Raw genomic sequence first — 17491 nt, 5'->3', positions numbered from 1 at the left:
CCACATTGTCCTGGAAATACTAGCTAGAGAAATTAGGCAAGAGAAAAAATCAAGGGCACCTAAATTGAAGAGAGGCCAAACTGTCACTTTTGGCTAATGAATGATCTTACATATAGAAATCTCCCCAAAGACTCTACCAGAATGCTGAGAGAACTAACACAATCAGCAAAGTTTCAGGCTGCAAAGTCAACATACACTAACCAGTAGAAAGCCAATCCCATGTTCAACAGCTACACTAAGAAAAAAGGAAAATAATGGGAATACCTGTGACCAAAGAGGTAAAAGATCTCTACAATTGAAAGTATACATCATTGATGATAGAAATTAAAGAGTATTTTAGATATGAGATTAGCATGTACTACTTGTTTTATGGTTACAGTTCACTATTTCAACACATACACTCAGCGTAAGTTGATCATACCAGACAATTAGCCTTCCCAGAGATCGTATTCCTTTTCGGATTCACCATCCTGTAGTTCAGCCTCAAAGATTCCTTTCATGCAGAGCAGGACTAGTGGTGAGGAATGTCCATGTCCCTCCAGACTTCATGTTCAAACTGCAGGGTCAATGCTACAGTATAGAGGTGGGGAATGCAGGACTAGGGCTCCATTCTCTTTCACAGGATGAGTGGGTTCATTTTTTCTAAAATAAAAAGAGTTAGATACTTACTTGAAAGTCAGAGATACAGCATGAGAGGGGGAACAGGGCAGAGGGCAGAGGGGAAAGGGATATCTTCCAACTGCTGGTTCACTCCCCAAGGAGCCACAATTACCAGGGCTGGCTCAGGTCTGTCCTGAACTCCATTCAGATCCTCCACATGGGTGGCAGAGGCCCAAATACTTGGGCCATCTACTGCTGCTTTCCCAGGCACAATAGCAGGGAGCTGGATTGGAAGTGGAGCACCCAGGCCTCCAATCAGTGCCCACATGTGATGCTGCTGTAGCAGGGTTTAACCTGCTGGACTCCATTGTAGGCCCCAGAATACGTGACTGTCTAAAAGTGCTTGAAGGGGTGAGGTTGTGATTAAACAATCTGAGGACACCCCAGGAAGGCATGATCTTTCCTTAAAATTTACGGGTGAGTGTTGAAATAAGATGCGGTACTTTTTCAAGGGCTACAATGCAATTTTTCCACACATGTACTTGGCTTCAACCAACCACAGCAAACCACCAGCCTTTCCATCTTACCATCTCTCTCTGAAGAAGGCACGGCAGCAGCAGAGAGGGAGTGCTTTTTAGACATCAAGTCTGCTGCAGACCTGATTTTAGTCATCCAGCCTCCAGAACAAACACTGAGGAATGACCAGGAGAGGCACCTGGCTCCTGGCTTCGGATCAGCGTGGTGCACTGGCCGCGGTGGCCGTTGGAGGGTGAACCAACGGTAAAGGAAGACCTTTCTCTCTGTCTATTTCACTGTCCACTCTGTCTGTGGAAAAAAAAAAAAAGAGTAGCTCAGAAATCCTGAGACATCTGGAAATGTCTCGATTTCTCCCTGCTATTCTAAGGACAATTTGGAGAAAGCAGCTCTCTCAGCTGCACTTAGATGGCCTTCCACACCTGACCTATGCCAACCCAGCTACCTTCTGGTTCTCCAGGGTTTCTAACAAGAATTCCAGTGATGGTCTTAGGGGGAAAGGATGATCAGAGATTCCCTTCCTCTCAGCTCTGTCCATGTGAATAATGCGTCTGGTGGTGCCACAGGCAACAGAACACTTTGTCAAGGTTATCAGGATGCCAGAGAAGTAGTAACATCATTCTGAGACCTACAATTCAGAGATTCAAAAAACTGGATGTGTATCTTGATTGCAGACAGAAGTCTTTAAAGACCTAAGAGCTGTTATCACTCTTTAAATGAGAAAAGAAAAGGCCACTGGAGCATCCTACATGTTTTAATGTCTCAAAATATAAACGTCAATCTATTACCACCCTAAGCCAAAAGTTCATGGGTCCTTGGTTTTGTTTAACTGGAAGGTTTTTGAGAAAACTCCTGAGGATTAGCCGTGGCTGTGACTGGTCCCTGCCTTGCTCTGACTTCCTAAGGACCAACTGTCATGAAATACAAATTCATGCAAGTCCTTGCTGGACTGCTATTGGTCCATTTCTCGCTCTGACTTCATAGGAAGACATTGATCACATACTTCCATAATATATTGGGGCATCCTACATGTTTTAATGTCTCAAAAAATAAACATCAATCTGTATCACAAACCTAACCAAAACCTCTTGGAGTTCTTGGCTGCCGCTCAACCTTGATTGGTCCCTGCCTGGCTCTGACTTCATAAAGACCAACTGTCATGAAATAGAAATTCGTGCAAGTCCCTGCTGCACTGCCATTGGTCCATTTCTCCCTCTGACTTCATAAGGAGCCCTATGATGACAGGATTCCACACGCCTATATAAGCGGCTGCGTGGCCCAGGTTTTTGTCCGCTTTACCAGGGAGCTATTTCGGTGACCTGTGTGACTTGGACCCCTCTTTGCTTGCACTTGTGTTGGTTGGTGTTGGTGTGCTGTTTTGTTTGTTTGTTTGTTTCTTGTTCTATTTGTTTTTTTCTTTTCCCCATTTTGTTTTAGTTTGTTTTTTTCCTCCTATTTCTTTTTTGGCCCAGTGTGTCTTTTTTTGCAGTTTTTTTTCTTTTTGGCTTCCCCCATCTTTAGCTAGACAGTGCTGCTAGATTTCATAGTGTTAGTGTAGCTATTCAGTATTTGTTTTTTTGGAGTTTTTCTGGTTTTTGTTTTCTGTTTTGGTTAGATAGGACTTAGTCTTGCCACTGTGTGTGATTAGTGTAGTTAGTATAGCTAGTGTGCCACTATAGTCAGATCAGCAGGTAGTCCCCTTGTTGTCCCTTTATTTTCTTAGTTATTGTAGTTAGGGTAGCTCCTTAGTTAGCGTCTATGGACAGGAATATTAGCCAGAGCAGAGCAGAGAGTGTAGTTAGGGACACCAGCCTGGAAGGCCGTGAGGACCTGGATGTCGACACCAGCCGTCAGCTTGATCTCCAGTTTCTGTCAGTCCTGGGCAGGGGCAGCTTCAGCAGGGTGCTGCTGGCCTGCCAGCCGTCCAGCCAGCGGCTGGTGGCCGCGAAGCTGTTCAAGGAAGACGAGAGGGACCCTTTCGGCGCCAGGCGAGTGATGCAAGAGGCCAGCATCATGCAGCTCCTGAGCCACGAGAACATCATCAAGCTGCTGGAGGTGGGTTGCGTCGGCCAACACCACTGCCTGGTGTTGGAGCTGGCGCAAAGGGGCAGCCTCCACCAGTACGTGATGAGCCGGGGTGGCCTGCCAGAGCCCGAGGCCATGGTTATATTTGATCAGATCCTGGCGGCCGTGGGCCACTGCCATGAGCAGCGCGTGGCCCACAGGGACCTCAAGCTGAAAAACCTACTGCTGGACTCAGACATGAATGTCAAGCTGGTGGACTTTGGGCTCAGCTGGCAGCTGCCCGAGGGCGAGCTAGTGTCCGGCTTCTGCGGGACCCCAAAGTACAGCGCCCCCGAGGTGTTCCGGCAGGAGCCGTATGATCCATTCGCAGCAGACCTTTGGAGCCTGGGGGTCATCCTCTTTGTCATGCTGGCGGGGGCCATGCCCTTCAGCGGGAAGGACCGGGAGGAGCTGCGGGACTGCATCCAGAGGGGGAGCTACGAGCTCCCGTGTGCGGCCAGCCCAGCCCTGGAGGAGCTCCTGAGCTCACTCCTCAGCCCAGACCCCTGCGACAGGCCTACAGCGGAATCTGCCCGCCAGCAATGGTGGTTTGACCCCTTACGAGAGGAAGCTGAGGGCGAGGAGGTGACCGTGGTGCAGCCCCTGGGGGTTCCCGAGGACCCAGAGGCCCAGGAGTACCTGGCGGGCCTGGGTCTGCTTCCGGACGCTGGAGCCTCGGTGCCATCTGGTCCTGGAGGATCCAGCCGGATGTCCCTGCAGCCGGACTCCCGGAGCCTGGAGCAGGTACAGCCCTGTTGGCAGAGCGTGGGTCTGGCCGTGGTCTCCCCGCACAGCTTCATGGTTTTGTGGGCATGAGGGAGGTCCGGAGTGCACCTGTCCTCCTCACCCGTCTTCCCCTCTCTCCTCAGGGACACAGGGAGCCCGAGCCTGAGCTGGGGTCTGAGTCCGAGGCGGAGTCGGATTCAGAGCTGGTGCTGGAGCTGGAGCCCATGCCCGAGCTGGAGTTGGATCTGGAGTCGGAGTCAGAGTTGGAACCTGAGCCGGAGCCTGCCGTTGCTGCCCCCGTGCTGGCCATTTCCCTCCCTGGACAGCTGAGGGAGAGGAGCCCTGGTGCCAGCCCAGCCCCCGAGCCCGTCCCTGTGGTCGTCCCTCCCACCCCCAGCCCCAGGAGCAGACTGCACCTGGTGGTGCCAGAGGTCCCAGCAGCTGAGCCTCAGGAGCCTGGGACCTCAGCAGCTGCCTCTGTCCAGAGCAAGGGCCGGCAGGGGCTGGGCAGGAGGATTGGCAGGAGCATCCTCAGATTCCTCCTGTGTGCCTGCTGCCTGCCAGCCCCAACCCCTAGCCCTGGCTCCCGCAGCCGAAAGGTGGCCCCCTGCTAGCCTACCTCAGAGCACATCAAGAACAGGGGTCGAAAGCGGGGCCTCCTGAAGCTTTTTCATTTGCTTGAGAGTTTTCTATGCTTCTCATGAATAAAAATCTGAACTGTATGCATGGAATTGGTCCTGTGTGGTGTTTGCGTCCCTGTGTACACCTTGGCATGGATGGATGGAGGTAACAGGCAAGAGGATGTCACATGACAAATACAGGCCCCTCTCACTGCTCTGGGGCTAAGACAAAGGCTGACCTCCAAGACCTAGAGAACAGAGTATTGGTTCCAGAGGCTGGTGGGGGTGGGGGGTTGAAAGGGCAATGTGGGCTGGATACTGGAGTGTGGGAGGGATGGAGGTGAGAGGGTGGTGGGGTGATGATGGTGAGGGGTGCGTAGAGGGAGGGAGTTGAGGAGTGGGAGGGAGCAGAGAAAGGAGTGTTCCTAAACCTCTCACACAGCAGGGAGGTCCTAGTCACTTGGAATGTGCACTGAGGTAGAATTGCGTATCCATACCCAATACCCACCTGCATTGCCAACGGAGAACAAGACCCCACCCCCAAGGGCCAAGGACTCTGACATCACAGTGTACGGGACTGGCCAAGTGTGGACTCAGGCAGCTGCAGGTTGGAGCTGGGCCAGAATTTCAACTGTGGCCTGGGTTCAGCTCAGAACAGAGGCGGCTATGTAGCTGAGGTTTCCCTGCAAGTGTTAAGACACTGGGTCACCTCGCCAGAGAATGGACTTCCAAAGCTGCCTGTGAACACAGGACGGAGCTGGAAGTCAGCTGGAGGCTGCCAGCAGAGGACAGGGCCTCTCGTTCGCTACCTGGGGAAGCTGTAGATGGGATGATACTTAGCTAATGATCATTCCTTTCCAATCTGAAGGTAAAATCGATGCTCCCCCATACACATCACAGAGCTCATTTGCTGTTCTGCCTCCTATCAGGACACACTCAGAGCTGCACTGTATTCCAGCTTATGTGGGTGGGCTGGCCATTCTTGGAGGCCTCAGGGCAGTTACAGAGAAAAGTGACTCCGAGAAATCTCAAGGTCACCTACTGGAGTGACAAATGGTTCACAGTAGTCCTGATGGGATAAAACTGTGACCATGTGCAGCGCAGTCATGCAGGCACTCCGGGTGAGCTCCCTGCATGCATGTGACATGGCTACCATTGTCAGAGGTGCAATGGGAACACGGTTCCTGCTGGCGTGCGTACCTGCCCATGTGAGACCACAATGACAAGGTCCCAAAAATCAAGCCCTGTTGGGAGTCACAGAGGTGGCCTGGGCAATGCCCCCGGTGGGCTTGGTTCTCCTGACCTTGCTTCTGCGTTCCCTAACTGGTCAGTGCCCAGTATCCTGGCCCAAGACGTGTTTCCCTCCTGGAGAAGTCCCGAGAGGCTTTGCCACGTCCCAACTTCAGCTTCCCTGGACCCTGGGCTCCAGAGTTGAGAGCGATGGTAAAGCACAGCAGCTCGGAGGGGCTGGTGTCTGTAGGAAGGGGCCTTTGCCAAGGCAGGTTCCAGGGCCACAAGACTGTGGATTCCCAAGAGAGGCAGCGGGGAAGACTTTCCTCTTCAGTGTACTACAAGGCTCACAGCCCACCTATCATGATCCTGGTTCCTCCCCATCCAGGTGAGACTGTCCTTCTCCCTGAGGGCAGGGCTAGGGAAGCAAGAAGCAGGCCAGGGATGGGGTGGCAGGCTGGGTGCCCCCATCTGTTCCACAGTGTGGGTTTTATTTCACAGCAACACGAAGTGTGGACTCCCACTGTTGCTGTCCTTCAAAGCCATGCCTGGCTCTGTCCCCTTCAGGGCAGGACTCAGCTCCTCCTCTCAATGGAGACCTAAACTCACCTGCCCTCCTGCCCACCTTCCCTCTGCACACATTGAACAGCCTTGTTTATCACAGGTACTGGGTAACCTCTGGTCCACTGCATGTGCTCTTTCCTCTCTGGGAAGCCAGCAGGCCGGGGACACCAAGCCTGAAGCCTGGATCTGCATCTGGGTCTCTCATGCTGGGTGTCAGGGAACACTTGGGTGTTCACATGCTTCCTCTCACAGTGCGTGTTGAGTAGGAACGTGAGATTGAAAGCAGTGCCAGGACTGGAACCCAGGCACTGGGGTAGTCCATGTGTGCTTCTCAAGTAGGGTCTTGAGACCTGCCCCAGACACCTGCACCTCTCTGGGTTTTATTTAAACTGCAATCACCTACAGGTGCCAATTCGATTCCTGGCTGTCCCATTTCTGCCGGTGCCGCAAGGTGGAGGATTAGCCTAGTGAGCCGTGGCTCCCTGCTAAGGCCTGGGAAGCAGTGGATAATGGGCCAAGTCCTTGCACCCCTGTAATCACATGGGAGACTGGGAAGAAGCTCCTGGTACCTGGCTTCAGACGGGCTCAGCTCCAGCCATTGTGACCATCTGGGGAGTAGACCAGTGGACGAAAGATGCCTCTCTCTCTCTCTCTGCATCTGCCTCTATGTAACTCTGCCTTTCCAAAAAAATGTATATGCACCTAATTACAGGGTACCTTGTTATTTGAAAGAAATGATAATGGATCCAAAAGGAGACAGAGACGCCCCTATAATCATAATGGAGGACTTCAATACTCCATTTTCAGCAATGTACAGAACAGACAGAAAATCAGCAATGAAACAACAACAGTTAAATGACATATAGAATAAAAACTACATCATGGATATCTACAAAATTTTTCTTCCCACAGATGTAGAATACACAGTCTTCTCACCAATGCATAGGACATTCTCTAGGATAGACCACATGCTAAGCCATTAAAGCAAGTCTCAGCAAATTCAGAAAATTGAAACATACCATGCATCCTCTTGGACCACAATGGAATGAAACTAGAAATCAACAACCCAAGAATCTGTAAAATGTATGTAAACACATGGAGACTCTACAACATGTTCCTAATGAACAGTGGGTCAATGAAGAAATCAAAGAGAAATCAAACAATGTCTGGAAATGAATGAAGGTGACAGTACATCATATCAAAATTTATGAGATTCTGCAAAAGCAGTGTTAAGAGGAAAGTTTATAGTAATTGGTGCCTACATCAAGAAATTGGAAAAGCACCAAATAAATGAACTATCAATGCATCTCAAGGACCTAGAGAAACAACAACAAACTATTCAACAACTAGTTAAGAGAAAGAAATAATTAAACTTGGAGAAGAAACAAACAAAACTGAAAGAAACAACAACAACAAAAAAAACAGCAAAATGAAAAGCTGGTTCTTTGAAAAAATAAACAAACTGACACACCCTTTCCCCAACTGACTGAAAAAAAAAAAAAAAAGAGACCCAAATCAATAAATGATTAAAAGACAGAGATGAAAAGGAATGTAACAAATACCGCCACAGAAATAAAAAGAATCATCAGAAATTACTACAATGAGCTGTATGACAACAAACCGGGAAACCTAGAAGAAATGGATAGATCCCTGGACACATAAAGCCTACTTTAATGGAGCCATGAAGACATAGAAAATCTAAACAGACCAGTAACATGACAGAAATTAAATCAGTAATAAGGACCCTCCCAGCAAAGCAAAGATCAAGACTGGATGGCTTTGCCGCTGAATTCCACCAGACATTTAAAGCAGAACTAACTCCAAATCTTCTTTTTTTATTATTTATTTATTTATTTATTTATGTTTTTGACTGGCAGAGTGGACTGTGAGAGAGAGAGACAGAGAGAAAGGTCTTCCTTTGCCGTTGGTTCACCCTCCAATGGCCGCCGCGGCCGGTGCACTGCAGCTGACGCACCGTGCTGATCCAAAGCCAGGAGCCAGGTACTTCTCCTGGTCTCCCATGGGGTGCAGGGCCCAAGCACTTGGGCCATATTCCACTGCACTCCTTGGCCACAGCAGAGAGCTGGCCTGGAAGAGGGGCAACCGGGACAGAATCCGGCGCCCCAACCAGGACTAGAACCCGGAGTGCCGGCGCCGCAAGGTGGAGGATTAGCCTAGTGAGCCGTGGCTCCGGCCTCTCCAAATCTTCTAAAACTATTAGAAACAATTGGAAGGGAGAGAATCCTCCCAAACTCCTTCTATGAAGCCAGCATCACATTAAACACTAAACTTGAAGAAGATATAACAGAGGAAGTGAAGCATAGACTGATTTCCCAGCTGTCCAGAGGTATTTGTGTATTTAAGGAGATCAATAACACCAGAAAACTGATATTAAGATAGAAGGGATATATACCCTGAGATAGTAGGTTATAAGGAAAAACTAAACTCCAAGTTTATTCCCTCTGGCTTTCTTCATGCAGAGATCACATGCAGCTAAGAGTGAGAGGCAATGTACAACAGCAGGACATGCACAACCGTAGTGAGAGGAGGCTGGAGAGGGGGAGCTTTTCATCCACACTCACATAGACAACTATGTGGGACTCAAAATCAGTAGCTGAATTTTCTCATCAAGTAGATTAGGCAAGACCTTGAATAATTACACAAAAATTATAAGCCTGTCGCTATTCAATGACCTATAAGTAAAGGTAACACCCTATTTTCACCTATTTAATATATACAGAAGATAATGCATGAAAATTAACAACAAAAAAGTTTATATTTCATACAATTAAAAGCTAAGAAAACAAGACAAAAGTAGAAGATGGACAGGCTGATGACTGATAGTCATTAACACAACACAGAAACTTGGAATGATAAATGATGTCAAAAATCTTCCTGACAGTGATGTCCCAATCTGGAGTTGGATTTAAGGGCACGTTGAGTTCATCCATCCCATGTTACATGCATATCCCATATTGTGTGCCTTGTTTAGTTCTCACTTGTGACGAAACTTTCTGCTAATGAACACCATTAAGAACAGTGCATTACGGTTCTGGAATTGGGGTTCTGAACACAGATGTGGGAGATGAATCTGGGGCTCCTGGCCCTATGCTTTGGCCTGGCCCAGCCCAGATGCTGTAGGCATTTGGGGAGTGAGTCAGCAGAAGAAACTCTCTCTCTCATTCTCTATCCCTGTCTCTCCTTCCCTTTTTCCTTCTCTCTCTCACTTCCTCAATTATTTTTTTTTAAAAAGATTTATTTCTTTATTTTAAAGAGTCAAAAAAAGGAGGGAAGGAGGGTGGGAGGGAGAATATCTTCGATCCTTTGTCTACTTACCGAATTGCCACTACATTCAGGGTTGAAACAGGCTAAAGCCAGGATCCAGAAGCTCCATTCAGGTCTCCAACGTGGGTGCAGAGGCCCAAACACTGGTTATCTTCTGCTGCCCATACAGGAGAATCAGCTGGGAGCTGGATTGAAAGTGAAGCATCTGGGACTTGACCTGGTGCCCATTAGGGATGCCAGGGCTGCAGGTGACTGCTTGACCTGCCGTGCCATAGTGTGCCAGCCAAGAACTTCTTTTAATTTTCCTTAGGTAATACAACTTCATGCATTTAATATACACAGACTTGGAACAGGGGAAGATGCTTCTTCCCCTGCCCACTTCCCTCCTGCCCATACACCAACAATTTTTCCTCCTCCCTCTTCATTTTCCATTCTTATTTTTACAGAGATCAATATTCAGTTAATTTTTATACTCATATGATTAAGCCTATGCCACGTAGAGGTTCCACCAAAGAATATGTGGAAGGAAGAAGTAAAGAACAAAAGCAAATAAGGGAAACCTTGTTCTCCAAAAGTTAAGTGAAGGGCTGTTCAAAATCATCACATCTCAAAGCGTCAGTTTTGCTCCCATAGATTGGATCTCATGCACTCTATTAGTTACCGCAGATCAGACAGACCATGTGGTATTTGTCCTTTTATGACTCGCTTATTTCACTAAGTATAATGGTTGTCAGTTGTGTCCATTTGTTGTATATGATAAAATTTCATTATTTTTACTGCTGTGTAGTATTACATAATGTATACATGCATCATACTTTCTTTGTCCACTCTTCAGTTGATGTACAATCGGGTTGATTTCATATCTTAGCTACTGTAAATTGAGCTGTAATGAACATGGGGGTACAGATAACTCTTTCATATGCTGATTTCATTTCCTTTGGATAAATTCCCTTGATTGGAATGGCTTGTTCATTGGTAGGTCTATATTCAGTTTTCTGAGGCATGTCCATGCTGCATTCCACAGTAGCTGTGCCAGTTTGCAATCCCACTGACAGCGGATTAAATTGCCCTTTGCCCACATCCTCACCAGCATTTGCTGTTTGTTCATTTCTATATGTGAGCTAGTGTGTCGGTGATGATGTGAAACTTTGATTTGCATTTCCCTGATCCTAGTGATCCTGAGCATTTTTTCATTTGTCTACTGGCCATTTGAATGTCCTCACTTGAAAAGCGTCTATTCAGTTTCTTTGCCCATTTCTTAACTGGATGCTTAGTTTTGTTTTTGTTGAGTTTCTTGAGCTCTTTATATATACTGGAATTTAATCTCTTGTCATTTGAATAGTGTACAAATATTTGGCCCATTCTGTCAGCTGCCACTTCAGTTTGCTGAGTGTTTTGTGTGCAGTGCAGAAGCTTCTCAGATAGAAGTAATCCTACTTATTAATTTTGGCTTTCACTGCCTGTGCTTCTGGGATCTTCGCCAGGAAGACCAGATGGCATCACTGCTGAATTCCGCCAGACATTCTAACAACTAAATCCAGTTCTTCTCGAGTTATTCAAAACCATTGAAAGGGGTGGAATCCTCCCAAACTCCTTCTATGAAGCCAACATTACATTAATTACTAACCCTGAAAAAGATGTAACAGAGAGAGAGAACTATAGACCAATTTCCCTGATGAACATAGACACAAAAATCCTCAACAAATTACCAGCCACTTGAATCCAGCAACACATCAGAAACATCATTCACCTGGACCTACTTGGATTTATCACTGGCTCTACATTCGCAATCAACCAATGAGATACATCACAGTAAAACAAAACAAAACAAAACAAAAACAAAACTGAAGATGAAAATCACATCGCTATCTCAACAGAGGACCAGAAAGCAGTTGTTAAAGTACAACAACATTTCACGATGAAAACCTTAACAAATTGGGAATAGAATGAACATGCTTCAACAGAGTCAAGGCAAATTATGACAAACCCATGGCCAGCATCCCATTGAATGGGGAGAAGCTGGAAGCATTCCCACTGAGATCCTGAACTAGACATGGATGCCCACTCTCAGCAGTGCTGTTTACAATAGTTCTGGACATTGTAGCCAGAGCCGTTTGGCAAGGAAAATAAATCAAAGGATACAATTTGGGAAGGAGGAAGTCAAACTATCCCTCTTGGCAGATGATGGAATTCTAAACGTAGGGGACCCAAAGGACTCCGCTAAGAGAATATTAGAATTCATAGAACAGGTTGGTAAAATGGCTGGATACAAAATCAACACACAAAAATCAATAGCCTGGTATACAGAGACGCTGCCAAAAATCCCATTCACAGTAGCTACAGGAAAAATCAAATGCCTTGGAATGAATTTAACTAAGAATGTCGACTATCTAGAGGAGAAGACACATAAAAAATGTAAAAAAAAAAAATCGTGTATGTTCAGAAATAGCACTGTGGTGCACTGTGTTAATATTAATACTCTTCCTGCACGGACAGTATCCCATACAGGTGCCGGTTCTAGTCCCAGGTGCTCCACTTCCGACACAGCCCTCTGCTATGGCCTGGGGAAGCAGGACAAGATGGCCCAAGAGTTTGGGGCACTGTATCCATGTGGCAGACATTGAAGAAACTCCTGGCTACTGGATTCGGATCACAGAAGCTCTGGTCATTGTGGCCATCTGGGAAGTGAACCAGCCAATGGAAAACATTCCTCTTTCTCATCCTCCAAGTGTATGTAAATCTCTCTCTCTCAAATACATAAATAAAATCCTAAAAAAGTTCTTACATGTTCATGGATTGGAAGATTCAATATCATCCAAATGTCCATACCACCACAGACAATTAACAAGTCAACGTGTTACCAATCAATATACCAAGGAGATGCATCTCAGATATAGCAGAAAATGATGCTGAAATTCATAGGGAAACACAGCAATTTCCCAAAACCTAAAGGAACCTTACAGAACATAAATAAAGCCAGAGGCATACAACACTAGATTTCAAGACATACTACAGGGGAGGTATCATCAAGACTGCATGGTACTGGTACAAAACATACGGGCAGACAAATGAAATAGAATGGGAATGCCAGAAATCAACCGTCACTTCTACAACCAAGTGGCATCTTTGACCAAGGAGCTAAAAGCAATCCCTGGAACAGAGACAGTCTCTTCAACAGTAGTGCTGAGAAAACTGTACCTCCACATGCAGAAATATGAAGCGAGACCCCTACCTTACACCTTATACAAAAATCCACTCAAAATGGATTATAGCCCTAAGTCTAATACCCGATACCATCAAACTATTGGAGCCCTTTGGGGAAACCCTTTCAGGCATTTGCATAGGAAAAGAGTTCTTGGAAAACACCCCAGAGGCACAGGCAACCAAAGCCAAATTTGACAAATGGGATTACATCAAACTGAGTAGCTTCTGCACTGCAAAAAACAGACTCAGCAAAGTGAAGAGGCACTGACAGATGGTGAGAAATCATTGCCAGCTGTGCAACTATTTAGGAAGTTCAAGAGTCTCAACAAGAAAACAAACAACCCAGTTAAGAAACGGGAACATTTCTTAAACAGGCATTTTTCAAAAGAAGAAGTCTAAATGGCCAACAGACACATGAAAAAATGCACAGGATCATTACCTATCAGGGAAATGCATATCAAAACAACAATGAGGTTTTACCACACTTCAGTTAGAATGGCTTCATACAGAAATCAACAGCCAAGAAATGCTGTCGAGGATGTGGGGAAAAAAGTACACTAATCCACTCTTGGTGGGAATGTTTACTGGTACAGCCACTGCGGAAGACAATAGGAAGTTACCTCAGAAAATCGAATATAGAACTTGGGAAGGTCTGTTTTACCCCTACATTTGTAAAAAGTTACTTTTTTTCAAACAACTGCTGTTGACACTCAGAACTTGCAGTGTCCGACTCCCAGGGCCCCATTAGGACCCTTAGTACACAGTGTTGATGAAGTTTCAACTATCTCACAATCTGTGCCCTATTCCAAGCCACCCCCTAATTTGAAGGCCCAGTTTAGGCCCCTTGAGCACAGAACTGGCCACCCTGTAAATCTTCTCTGATTCTTGCTCTTCTGAGGCTGGCAAGACACTGCCACACTGGTGGTCTCCATATCTGTGGTGACACACAGAGAGGGATATGCACCCACATGCCCAGAGATGTTCCATCCACTGGTTCACTGCCCAGAAGTCATAATACCCAGGCCTAGGCCAGACCAAAGCCAGGAGCCCAAAACCATATCTGGTCTCCTGTGTCAGTAGCAGAAACCCAAGTACTTGGGCCACTATCTGCTGCCTCCTACGTCCACCAGCAGGAACCTGGATTGGAAGCAAAGAGAAGCTGGCGCTCCAACGAGGCACTCCTATATGGGACATGAGTTGCCCAAGTGGTGCCTTAGGTAGTTAGCTCTGTCTCTACTTCTCTTATAACAAAGAGTGTTATAAGGAGCTCTTCTGATTGGTTTAAAGGTAGATTTTTTTAAACCTCCGTGTATTTCCTTTTTGATTCTTACCAGCTGAGCGGCGCAAGAAAAATTTGTCAATTATGTGTACCTTGTATTTCTCAACTTGAAAAATTGAGATAAAAAGTAAAAAAGATAAATGGAGATAAAAAGTAGTTCCAGGGCCCAGAACTGTGGTGCAGCAGTTTCAGTCAATGCTTGCAGTGCTGGCACCACACATAGCTGCTGGTTCAAGTCCTGGCTGCTCTGCTTCTGATCCAGCTCCTTGGTAATGCTCCTGGAAATGCAGCGGAGCATGACCCAAATATTTGGGCCTCTGCACCCATGCTGGCGACCTGGATGAAGCTCCTGGCTCCGGGTTTCAACCTGGCCCAGCACTGGCTTTTGAGGCCATTTGTGGCGTCAATAAGCACATGGAAGATCTTTCTCTCTCTCGCTGTCTCTCCCTCTTGAATTGTGTGTGTGTAATTCTGCCTTCAAGTAAGTAAAAGAAATCTTCAAAAGAATGCAAAGTGTAAGATAGACAGGGCCCGCGCCACGGCTCAATAGGCTAATCCTCCACCTGCGGCGCCGGCACACCGGGTTCCAGTCCCGGTCGGGGTGCCGGATTCTGTCCCGGTTGCCCCTCTTCCAGCCCAGCTCTCTGCTGTGGCCCGGGAGTGCAGTGGAGGATGGCCCAAGTGCTTGGGACCTGCACCTGCATGGGAGACCAGGAGAAGCACCTGGCTCCTGCCTTCGGATCAGCACGGTGCACCGGCCGCGGCGGCCATTGGAGGGTGAACCAACGGCAAAGGAAGACCTTTCTCTCTGTCTCTTTCTCTCTCTGTCCACTCTGGCTGTCAAAAATAAATAAATTTAAAAAAATAAAAAGATAGATAGACATGCTGTAAAAATTGAGTGAAATCAGGTATGTGAAGCTGAAAAAATGGTATTTACATATTAGCTGCCAAAATAACAAACACAAATATAATCATTATTAGTGTAATAATAGTCAACTGACTGTCATTCTCAAGTAGAAGCACAGTTTTGAATGTCACATCATAGAAATATGAAAGAAAGAAGCAATCAGAGCATTTTTGATTTAGAATCGGACTTAAACCTACCTCAAATAGCCAAGAACATGCAGTGACTGAGTTGAAAAATGAGATACAGAAATCCAAATTCATTGGTGCCTCTTTCTTGCTCTTGCTCACTCCTTGATTCTTCCTTCCCCTGCCCCACCTCCATCATCACGGCTTTAAATACTTAACAGTTTACTATAGATTTATTCAGGGAACTTAAAATTCTATCCAAGAGAAAAAGATGTCCCGGTGGGTGTCCGGTGCCACATGCCTGCCTCTGGCTTAGCATGGGCTGTGGAAGACTGGGGCATTGCTGGCCTCTGATTGTCGAGGCAGTGTTGGATTAGGTGAGGCCCTTTCATTGTCAACCCCTCAGGATATATTTATATAAAATATGGGTATTCCCCCCGAGAAGGACTGCTAATAAATGCATGCTTTTCATTGCTAAAAGAAAAAGTGGAAAACACATCTGCAATCTACCGCTGGCTTAGACAGACACACCATCCAAAGACTGTAATTCTGGGACTTTTCCAAGAAACCTTGACGGCTGTCACCACACTGACAGACTTGGGCCCTATTCTGAAAATGTACAATGTTGGCAGACTTTGACACTCAAATGGAGTGAAATGTATTAGGTTTTCATTTATTTTCCTTCTTCTTCCAAACTGCATTATAACACTATCTGGGGAAAATATTTTAGCCAGGAGTACTACATTGTCATAAACAGACAGAAAAGGGCTGGTGCTGTGGCGTAGCAGGTTAAGCCAACGCCTGTAGTGCCAGCATCCCATATGGGCGCTGGTTTGAGATCCAGCTGCCCCACATCTGATCCATCTCTCTGATATGGCCTGGAAAAGCAGTAGAATATGCCCAGGTCTGTGGGCCCCTGCACCCGTGTGGGAGACCTGGAGGAAGCTCCTGGTTCCTGGCTTCAGATGAGCACAGCTCTGGATATTAAGGCCAACAGGGGAGTGAACCAGCAGATGGAAGACTACTCCTTCTGCCTCTCCTTTTCTCTCTGTGTAACTCTGACTTTCAAATAAATAAAAAAATCCTAAATAAAAAAAAAAAACAGAAAAAGATAACAAGGTCTTAAATAAAGCTGATGACAGATATGTAAGTTTTAGAGTATGTTATATTTAATCAAAATATGCTACCCCATTGGAAATTTCAATTACATTTTCCAAGGTCAGTGAGTATAGGTGATGATCCGCCAACTCTTACATAATCTGCTCATTTTAAAATCTGCATGTCATTTGTAAAGTTGGTAGTTCATAAATTAACTCAATAAATACTCTTTGATTAATGTGAACAAGATGTTACTAGTAAGTTTCCAAATAATTCTAGCTGGCTTGTTTAACATTAAGATAAAATGCTCCCCACTTGGTTAAGTGATAAATTTACCTGCACTGGTTAAGAACGGATCCCTTCCAAGTTAACAGAGATTATGGATGTTAATATGAGAATCATGTTTATTATTTATTTATTTTTTTTTTTATTTTTTTGACAGGCAGAGTGGACTATTATGCCAGGATTGAGTATTGCAGCATGCTGATTTAAGCCACCCTGTGGTGCATGCGTATCCCGTATTGGGGTGCCTGGTTTAGTCCTCACTTCTGATGCAGCTTCCTGCTAATGCACACTATGGGGACTGGTGTGATGCTTCTGGTACTGGGGTTCCTACCATGTACGTGGGAGACCCAGATGGGGTTCTTGGCCTTGGCCTTGCCCAGCCCCAGCTCTTGTAAGCATTTGGGGAGTGAACCAGTAGCAGAAATCTCCCTCTTTCCCTTTCTCATTCTTTCTCTACCTCCTTTCCTTCTTCCTTTTTCTCTCCCTCCTTATTTTCTTCTTTTTTGAAAATATTTATTTATTTGAATGACAGAGTGACAGGGGTTAGTGACAGAGGGAGAGTGAGAGAGCGCGAGAGAGAGTGGGGGGGGGGGAATATTAATAAACCATTTTAAACGTTAAGAATCATCATTACAATTAGCTTACATTTAAGATAAATACTCATTTAAGGCTAAAATCTTCTTTTTTTGTTTTCCTATTTGCCTTTTAGTATGAGGGTAATTCAAAAAGTTACCATAGGGGCAGATTGTCAGCCTGGTCGTTAAGATGCCAGTTAAGGGATCAGAGCTGTGGTGGAATCAGCTAAGCTTTGGCCTGCTGCACCATGGCCGTTCATGTCCTGGCTGCTCCTCTTCTTAGCCAACTCTCTGCTAATGGCCTGGGAAAGCAGTGGAAGTTGGTATAAGTGCTTAGGCCTGTGTACCAGCGTGGTAGACACAGAAGTAGATCCTGGCTCCTGGCTTTGGATCTA

General features: G+C 46.1%; 1 protein-coding gene and 1 long non-coding RNA gene across 17 annotated transcripts in view; one reads left to right on the top strand and one right to left on the bottom strand.

Moving 5' to 3' along the window:
* The window catches only part of LOC127487763 (uncharacterized), a 95692-nt gene that overhangs the window by 37360 nt on the left and 40841 nt on the right, over positions 1 to 17491 (bottom strand). For 11 of the 16 annotated variants that reach the window (XR_011385910.1, XR_011385904.1, XR_011385908.1 and 8 more), the window contains 4 exons: positions 5053 to 17398; positions 3838 to 4169; positions 1188 to 1425; positions 422 to 642 (listed from right to left, as the gene is read on the bottom strand). This is a non-coding gene — a long non-coding RNA (uncharacterized lncRNA). The remainder of the gene's footprint in view (positions 1 to 421; positions 643 to 1187; positions 1426 to 3837; positions 4170 to 5052; positions 17399 to 17491) is intronic. The other 5 variants (XR_011385912.1, XR_011385909.1, XR_011385916.1 and 2 more) reach the window with 5 other exon arrangements.
* LOC100358474 (MAP/microtubule affinity-regulating kinase 3) lies at positions 2415 to 4668 on the top strand. Its single transcript, XM_051832539.2, has 2 exons — positions 2415 to 3942; positions 4068 to 4668. Exons 1-2 carry the CDS (start codon positions 2893 to 2895, stop codon positions 4536 to 4538), a joined length of 1521 nt encoding a protein of 506 aa, XP_051688499.2. The 5' UTR covers positions 2415 to 2892; the 3' UTR covers positions 4539 to 4668.

Source organism: Oryctolagus cuniculus, unplaced genomic scaffold (genome assembly GCF_964237555.1).
Source record: "Oryctolagus cuniculus unplaced genomic scaffold, mOryCun1.1 SCAFFOLD_163, whole genome shotgun sequence".
Classification (NCBI taxonomy): domain Eukaryota; kingdom Metazoa; phylum Chordata; class Mammalia; order Lagomorpha; family Leporidae; genus Oryctolagus; species Oryctolagus cuniculus.
Note: the sequence above shows the minus strand (reverse complement) of the source record. Positions and strands in the feature narration are given on the sequence as shown.

Excerpts from the sequence above, each read along its gene's own strand:
- LOC100358474 (XM_051832539.2), top strand. The coding sequence starts at position 2,893 with ATGGACAGGAATATTAGCCAGAGCAGAGCAGAGAGTGTAGTTAGGGAC. Across the intron at positions 3,943-4,067 it reads ACTCCCGGAGCCTGGAGCAG|GGACACAGGGAGCCCGAGCC; the intron begins GTACAGCCCTGT and ends CTCTCTCCTCAG.